This window comes from Octodon degus, unplaced genomic scaffold (genome assembly GCF_000260255.1).
Source record: "Octodon degus isolate 3935 unplaced genomic scaffold, OctDeg1.0 scaffold00037, whole genome shotgun sequence".
In the NCBI taxonomy this organism is placed as follows: Eukaryota; Metazoa; Chordata; class Mammalia; order Rodentia; family Octodontidae; genus Octodon; species Octodon degus.
In genome coordinates, this window is record NW_004524613.1 from 15,260,383 (window position 1) to 15,268,449 (window position 8,067).

General features: G+C 54.0%; 1 protein-coding gene across 1 annotated transcript in view; it reads left to right on the forward strand.

The window, feature by feature from the left end:
* The window catches only part of Tox2 (TOX high mobility group box family member 2), a 137,907-nt gene extending 129,840 nt beyond the window's left edge, over positions 1-8,067 (forward strand). The window contains exons 4-8 of the mRNA XM_023714964.1: positions 284-511; positions 3,572-3,652; positions 4,343-4,738; positions 5,400-5,527; positions 7,152-8,067. Coding sequence (XP_023570732.1) covers positions 284-511; positions 3,572-3,652; positions 4,343-4,738; positions 5,400-5,527; positions 7,152-7,188 — 870 coding nt within the window. The 3' untranslated portion in view covers positions 7,189-8,067. The remainder of the gene's footprint in view (positions 1-283; positions 512-3,571; positions 3,653-4,342; positions 4,739-5,399; positions 5,528-7,151) is intronic.

Genomic DNA, 8,067 nt, shown 5'->3' on the forward strand with positions numbered 1-8,067 from the left:
TGTATCTATCTGTGTCTCTTTCTGTGTCTTCATCTCTGTGTGGGTCTGTGTGCCCATGCGTGTCTGTCTCCATCTGTCAGTTTGTATATCTAGTCGCTGTCTCTCACCAGGTGAGTGCTAGCCTGCAATGCAGGCCAGGTGTAGTGTGTAAGCTGGGATGGGACAGCCCCTGCCACTGCCCGGGTGTGACCAGGGCCTGACAGGGCCAGGTGGCACTGCTGAGCAGAGTCCAGCTGGGCCGGAGACTGGGCTTCTGGTTTTCTGACTCTTCTCACCCGGGCAGATATCTGGAGAGAAGAGACCTTCAGGAGACCCAGGAAAAAAGGCCAAGAACCCGAAGAAGAAGAAGAAGAAGGACCCCAATGAGCCGCAGAAGCCTGTGTCAGCCTACGCGCTCTTCTTCAGAGACACTCAGGCCGCCATCAAGGGGCAGAACCCCAGTGCCACCTTCGGGGATGTTTCCAAAATCGTGGCCTCCATGTGGGACAGCCTGGGAGAAGAGCAGAAGCAGGTGAGCGTGGATCCCTTCCCAGGCCATCCCCAAGACTTTGGGGTGCTAGTGCCAGGGGCAGACTCCGCTGAGAGCAGGTTTGGGCCTAAGCAACAGATCACTGATGTATTTGAAATGCTTCTTTTAGCATGTTTTAAAATGTAAAACACTTTTAGAATATGGCATCGCACCAGTAGTTCATAAACTCTAGTAGTTTATTTGGGGAGGTAACCCCCAAATCTGCTGAGTGTGGAGAGGTGAGACAGCAGCCAATAAAGAGCATGGTGTCAGAGAATTCCCATGGTGCCCTGGGAGCCCTTGGCCAGCTGAGAGGTGGCCCAGCTGAGCCACAAGGGCCAGTGCACACCAGCTTTTATTAGTCACTGCCAGAGAGCAGCTCTAGCACGCAGGCCCACCATGTGCATAGTGGACCAGGCTCCTGCCCTGGAGAGGGCACTCTGAGGAAGGGACAGTGCTCTCGGCCTCTGCGGCGGTGAGGGCCAGCGCTGCCACAGGGCACTGCCAGCTTCTGCTGTCAGACGTTCACTGTTGTCATCCTTTCTCCGTTGTCCGTGCATTTCCTTCCTAAGAAAACCTTCCTTTCTGTGTGTGTGTGTGTGTGTGTGTGTGTGTGTGTGTGTGTGTGTGTATCCCCTCTGTTTCTAGCATGATCTCCGGGTGTGGGGCTCACAGGTGCTCTGTCCCTCCGGGCCTCCCTCCAGGTGCCACTCTCACCCCATCCAGTGCAGTGCGGGGCCAGTGAAGCTTGGGCAAAGCCCAACTTCCTGTGTCGGTCCCATTGCGGATGTTTTTCCGGGTGCTCGGCATCAAACTCAGAGCTGCGCACATGTTTGGCAAGTGCTCTGTTACTGAGCTGCATCTCCAGCCCTGTTTCTGAATTTTCTAACTTCATTTTTGTTGCTCTTTCTGCTATTTCTTTTCATCCAAGAATTTATTATATATTTTAGTGTATGTCTACTAATGCATTATAACTTGGTATGTCTCTACCAATGCGACATAAATGGCATGGTTGTCTATTTTTCTAGCAGATTGTTTTCAGATATCCAATATATATATATATTGGATATCTCAGGCCCTTGCAGTTGCCAGGGAAGCACTTATTCCACTGAACCATCTCCCTGGTCCCAATACATCTTTATAAATATACACATGTGTATGTATGTGAAAAGACATTTCTTCTTTACTTTTTTTTCTTTTTTATAGTTTTTTTTTGAGATAACGGTCTTGCTATGAAGTCCGAGCTGAACTTGAGGTCACTATGTAGCCCAGGCTGGCCTTGAACTCATGGTACTCCTCCTGCCTCAGCTTCCCAAGTGCTAGAATTACAGACATGTGACACCACACTCAGCTCTATTTTTTCCTTGTTCTTGTATTTCTTTGGCGGAACCGGGGATTGAACTCAGGCCCTTGTGCTTGCCAGGGAAGCACTTATTCCGCTGAGCCATCTCCCCGGCCCCTTTCCTTGTTCTTGTTTCCCATTCTGATATTTCTAATTTTGTGTTCTTTCCCCAGTTACAGTAATTAGGACTATTAGAAAAAGACAATATCTAGTGGTGGGCAGAACGATCTCTCTTCCAGTAACTTCTCATGTTTCATTGTTAAGCATGGCTATTAGCTTGTGTCAGTTACATTTCATTAAGAAACTGTGTTTATGTTCCTAGCCTACTAATAATCTACTAACAGCCAAAGGAGATGGTGTTAAAAAAAAAAAAAATTACAGGAAAGAAATGTTTAAAAGGCCTGTCCCACCCAAAATGTTTAGAGCCTTCTGACTGATGGGAGTGTTTTCCCAAATCATCAGAGAGTAGACAGACAATTCCAGAACTTGGAAATCAGAAGGCACTTTTCACAAAGCATTACTGAAGCTACCAGTACAGTTCTGAGTGAGCCGCAAACAGTCCCAAAGCGGAATGGTTTAAAGCACCAACCACTCATTCAAATCATGATTCCAGGGACTAGCCAAATAGTTTAGCAGATTAAAGCGCCTGCACGCAGGCACAGGGGCCAGGGGTTCAATCCCCAGGCCTGCCGCACGGGCCCCGCCCCCGGGGTGCACTGAGATGGCCATTGAGACTGGGTATGGAGGCACGTGCCTGTAATCTCAGCTCTTGGGAGACTGTAAACAGGAGGATCACTAACAGTCCGATCTAGTAGTGAGACCCTGAACACCGCGTAGACCCTTCCCTAAAATACAAAAAAAAACCAAAAAAGTCATGTTTCCAGTGCTTCCTGCATCGCGCTGAGCTCAACCAGAGGTGCCTGTTGCTGCTCTTGGTGGAGTCTCTCAAGGGCCTGCAGTGAGAAGCTCTGCTACTACTGCGAGCTGGAGCAAACGTGCATCTCACCCTCTGGCACACTAGACAGGCTTGTTCACATAGCAGCTCAGTTTCAAGCCCAAAGGCCAGAGATATAAGCCAGTGGCATGGCGACTGCCTGGCTAGTGCAAGGTCCTGAGTTCAATTCCTGATACCACAAGAAAGAAAATTGAAGTTTCAAGCACAGTGAGAGGCAACCCCTGTGGGCAAGGTCCCTGCCTGCATCACATTCATTCTTGTCCTGTTAGCCAAGCAAACCCTAAGGACAAGCCCTGGGTCATTGGAGAGGGCTCCACCCAGAGGCATGAACAGAAGGAGTGGGAGTGGAAGGGGCCATTCCTACAACAACATACAAACCTAGGCCCAAAGTTGCTAATAAGCATCCTATCAGATATGAATCCAGGCTGAGATACTCTGAACAAGAAAGTTATGCCAGAGTGCAGACCTGGCTGGATCCGAAGATGAGGCTTTGAAGGTTCTTGTCTTTCTGTGGTCAGTTGCACTGATGTGACAGGGAACCCAGAAAGACAAAGCAAGCTGCGTGAGCACAGATCTGCGTGACTGAGCACTGGGAATAGCCTGGCCTCTAGCTTTCAGTGCAGTACTCCTGGAGAGGGCCCAGTGGGTGTCGATCCAGAGCCCCTCCCCACCATCTCATGCACATGAGGCCTGGTGCCCACGCCTTCTTACCCAGGCTCTGCACCGTGACATTCTGCCCAGTGTTGCCATGTCTTGGATTTTTCAGGCCTACAAGAGGAAGACTGAAGCGGCCAAGAAGGAGTATCTGAAAGCTCTGGCAGCCTACAGAGCTAGCCTGGTCTCCAAGGTAACAGAATCTCTAGGCAACGCCCCAATGCAATGGACCACTTGAGAGGTGGAGCAAGAGCTACAGCCCATTCAGTGGCCAGCACTGCAGGTCTTAGAAGGGATGGCTGAGCCTGTATGTCACAGTTCCAGGGCACCCACCTGTGCCAGGCCCATGCCAGGCACTTGATGTACATCTCATTTCACTAAATTCTTCCTACTAGAGCCCAGCCTAGCAGCCTGCCGGAAAATGTCCAGTTAGTGGTTGTAAGGATTCGAACCCAGTTCGCCAGTCTTCACTGCTGAGCACATATCTTCCTCTCTGTCCACACCAGCGGTGCAGGGACGAGGTGGGATTGTAACTGTGTGGCCCAAGGGGAGTCACCCCAGGTGCTGAGACAGAGGAGGTGGTGCCCGAGTTGGGCCATAAAGGCCCAAGTGCAGAAGGGGTTCACAGCCAAGGAACAGCACACACAGGGACGCAGAGAGCAGTGTGGTTGCCAAGGGGATGCCACCCACAGGCGGGGCTGTGACCCACGGTGGGGCTGGTTGGCTGGTCAGGGCCAGGGGAGCCGAGGACCCTGTACGGGCATCACTGCTTCACCCACAGCTGTCCCTGAGGGGTCCATGGTCGTGGGGTACAAAATCACCTGGCTCACAGCTGGGTCTGCTTACCCCTTTTCCAGGGTGACCACTTTCTCTCTCCCCGCAGAGCCCTCCAGACCAAGGCGAGACCAAGAGCACACAGGCGAATCCGCCGGCCAAGATGCTGCCGCCCAAGCAGCCCATGTACGCCATGCCCGGCCTGGCCTCCTTCCTGACGCCCTCTGACCTGCAGGCCTTCCGCAGTGGGGCCTCCCCGGCCAGCCTCGCCCGGACGCTGGGCTCCAAGTCGCTCCTGCCAGGCCTCAGTGCATCCCCGCCACCACCACCCTCCTTCCCGCTCAGCCCCCCACTGCACCAGCAGCTGCCGCTGCCCCCCCACGCACAGGGCGCCCTCCTCCGCCCGCCTGTCAGCATGTCCCCGGCCCCCCAGCCTGCTGTCCTGCCCGCCCCCATGGCGCTGCAGGTGCAGCTGGCGATGAGCCCCTCACCTCCAGGCCCACAGGTAAGCAGGGCAGAGCAGGGTTTCAGTACCGGCCCTGCCATTTATCCATAGCACAGCTCCTCTCTGAGCATCAATTTCCACATCTCAGAAATGGATCCAGTACATCTTGCCTGTGATGCACCGGCCATAGTCAGTAGTCGATGAGTTGCCAAGGAGATGGTAGGAGTTTCCAGGAGCTCCTGTCATTTGCTGTCTACTTCAGCCTCCCAGTGCAGGGTCCTTGGCTCTCCCCAAACCTTTTTGAGACCTCACCCCCAGTGATGTTTCCACAGACTTTTCCAAGACTGTATTCAGCCCAGCAACCCCATTTTACTGATTGGCAAACTGAGACTTCAGAAAAGAAAGACCCCGGAAACAAAGTCACTCCTTGATTTAGCTAAGATAAGGGCTGAAATTCTTTGTTTTATTCTTGTTTTACAGTTCTAGGGGTAGAACCAAAGCTAGACAAGGGCTCTACTCCTGTGCTCCACCCACCTCCCCACCCCCCACCAGCTCAGGTTACATTTTTGTAAACTGCCTCACTGGGGAAAAGGAGGAAGCCTTGGAGGTGGGGTGGAGATTCTGTGGTGTGGCTCTGAGGGAGTGCCACACCGACACTCCACTCCAGATGCCTGCACCATCCCTCTCGTCCCTCCCCGCTCACCGTCCTCTGCTTTTGCAGGACTTCCCCCACATCTCTGAGTTCGCCAGCAGCTCCGGCTCCCGCTCCCCTGGCCCACCCAACCCCACAGGCAGCGGGGACTGGGACAGCAGCTACCCCAGCGGGGAGTGTGGCGTCAGCACCTGCAGGTCAGTCCCCACTGGCCTCTGGCCCCGAACATCCTACCTTTGTCCTCCTGTCCTCACGGGGAGAATGGACACAGGGTGCCAGGGGTGGGGAGTGTGAGCAGAGCCCGGGAGCCCTGCAGGGGGTGGCACAGCAAAGCAGGGTCCCAGGAGGGCTGCTGGGGAAACTGAGGCCAGTCATCCTGCTTGCTTTTGCTCCCTGCACTGTGTTTCTTCACAGATGCTTCTCTGTGACAGTCACACAGGCCCTAGGTTTTAAGCCAGGTTCCCCAGAAGCTGAGACTGAGACAGCAAGGATCAGGGAAGCCTTGGTGATGGGGTGGGGGCCTTGCAGGGCAGGGGCTGAGGGTGGCAACATGAGGCAGGAAAGAGCAGGCTGAGGAGGAGATGACCTCAGCAGAAGACTTCCTCTGCCTGACTCTGGGGACATAGGGGACCCTGGAGAGTGAACACTTGCCTGGAGTGGGTCCCACCTGGAAGTCAGCTGACTTTTCATGTGCCAGGGATAGTCAGCCATGGGCTGTGGGCTTCAACCAACCCCAGTGTCCATTCCCTGTCAGCCACAGGCAGTTCTCTGGGAAACAGCTGCTGGCCCAGGATAGGACTGAGGCATCCCAGGAGAAAGGGCCACAACTGCCTAACCAAGAACCACACACCTCAGAAGGGTCCGTCACCTGCTGCCTCCCCGGATCCTCCCACAGCCAGAATCCCGGGTCATGTGGCTCCCTGCCAGGCCAGCCAGCGAATGCCCTCCTATAGTCTCCTACACTCCTACACTGTGCCAGCTCCAAAGCAGAATGACCCTGCTTTCAGGTGGCAGAGGAAGAACAGAGTGGAGGAGCACCCGTGCTCCCAACTTGTCCCCACCCCCTTGGTGAGGACAAGCTCCCCACCCCCCGAGGACAGCAGACTCCAGGCAGCACTGTAATATTTGGTGAACAATGGCTTCTCTGCCACCAGGCAGGCTGTGGCTGCCCCTGACCACAGCCATCAGCCTTCTAGCCCAGGTTCCTGACCCTGTTATGCCTGCCAGTGCTGCTGGGCCCAAAGGGGACTCCGCAAGCACCCCATTTTGCTTGAAGCAAATCCACATGGACAGGCATGATCTGCTCCGAGGACCCCTCCCCAGAGCCCAAGCAGGTGTGGTCCCTCTTGCCCAGCCTGTTTTCCTTCCAGAAGTTTTCCTCTCTAAGGCTAGAACACTGGGGACAGGAGCACCTCCAAGGGCGTCCCACAATGCCCCAGCTTCCCCAGGCCGGTCCTTTGCACCCAGCAGGGTGTAGGACCATCACAGTCACTTCCTGAGACAAACAGTACTGCCTACCTGCGATTCTACTTGAAAGGGACAAGGAAAACTGACCTGATTGGAAGCAGTGAGGTTGGACCAGCTCTGGTGAGGACAGACAGACAGAGCAGCCCTTCCCAGGACCCAGTTCCAGGGGGATGCCTGCTTCTGCTCGGGGCCCAGTCAGGATCCTTTATCTAGCTCCAGAAAGGCAGCTGATTGGGGTGAGGGGCAAAGGGCCTGAACACAGGGGTGTCAAGGCTTCCAGGCCTTGGGGGTGTCAAGCCTTCCAGCCCATCCCCAAGGGCTGCAGCAGCCCTGACACCCTCCTCTCTCCCACAGCCTGCTTCCTAGGGACAAATCGCTCTACCTCACCTAAGCCACCTCCCCTCTGCTCCCTGAGCCTCACTGGATGGGCGCCGCTCAAAGCCTGAAGGGCTGACCGCAGGAGAGAGGCCATGACAAGATGCAGGGTGACCGGCCAGTGAGACAGTCACGCATCAACAGCGCAGGGCTGAGTGTCGCCCTCGACCTCCCACCAGACTCTTCAGAGGCAGCCCAGTGCCCACTGCCAGCCCAAAGAACCTGCAGGAATCCTCTGCCCGCTCGCCTGCTTGCTCCAGGGTAGCTACGGACCCTGCTCATCGCCTACGCAAAACTCCCTCTGGACGTCGGGCCCGGCTCGCCCTGGAGGGGTCGTTTCCCGACAGAAACCCACCCCAGCTGCTTGGCCAGGGCTTGCAAATACAGTTTTTCAGTGTGCACACAAGATTCCGCGTAACCTACAAACTGTGGGCGCCATGTAAATAGTTGACTACGTGTTTTAGAACTGTGCTGAAGACATGTGTAAGATTATTATTTTGTGGTGGGGGAAAAGTAGTTTCCTTTCAGGTAAAAGCATTTTATATGACCCTTAGCACATTTTTTTTTTAAGTTTTATCTTAAGGGAAGCGTGCACAAGCAGCTGGCAGACCGCTTCTTCTACGCAGTGAGAACCGGACAGTTTACGGCCACACTCAAGAAGTGTTGCTCTTTATTATTATTATTATTTTTTGAAACCATGGTGTCCATCTATTTAAAATTGCCAACCATGATTTTTGTCTATTTATGAACAGAACTTGAGACCAGAGCTCAGTTTATCCTAACGTGTGCGTGGTTTGGGGTTTGGTTCTTGACGTCGTCTGCAGCTGTTCCCAGGCCCAGCAATTGTCCGTCTTGGTGCCCAGTGCTTCTCTCAGATCTCTTTATAATAAAATGT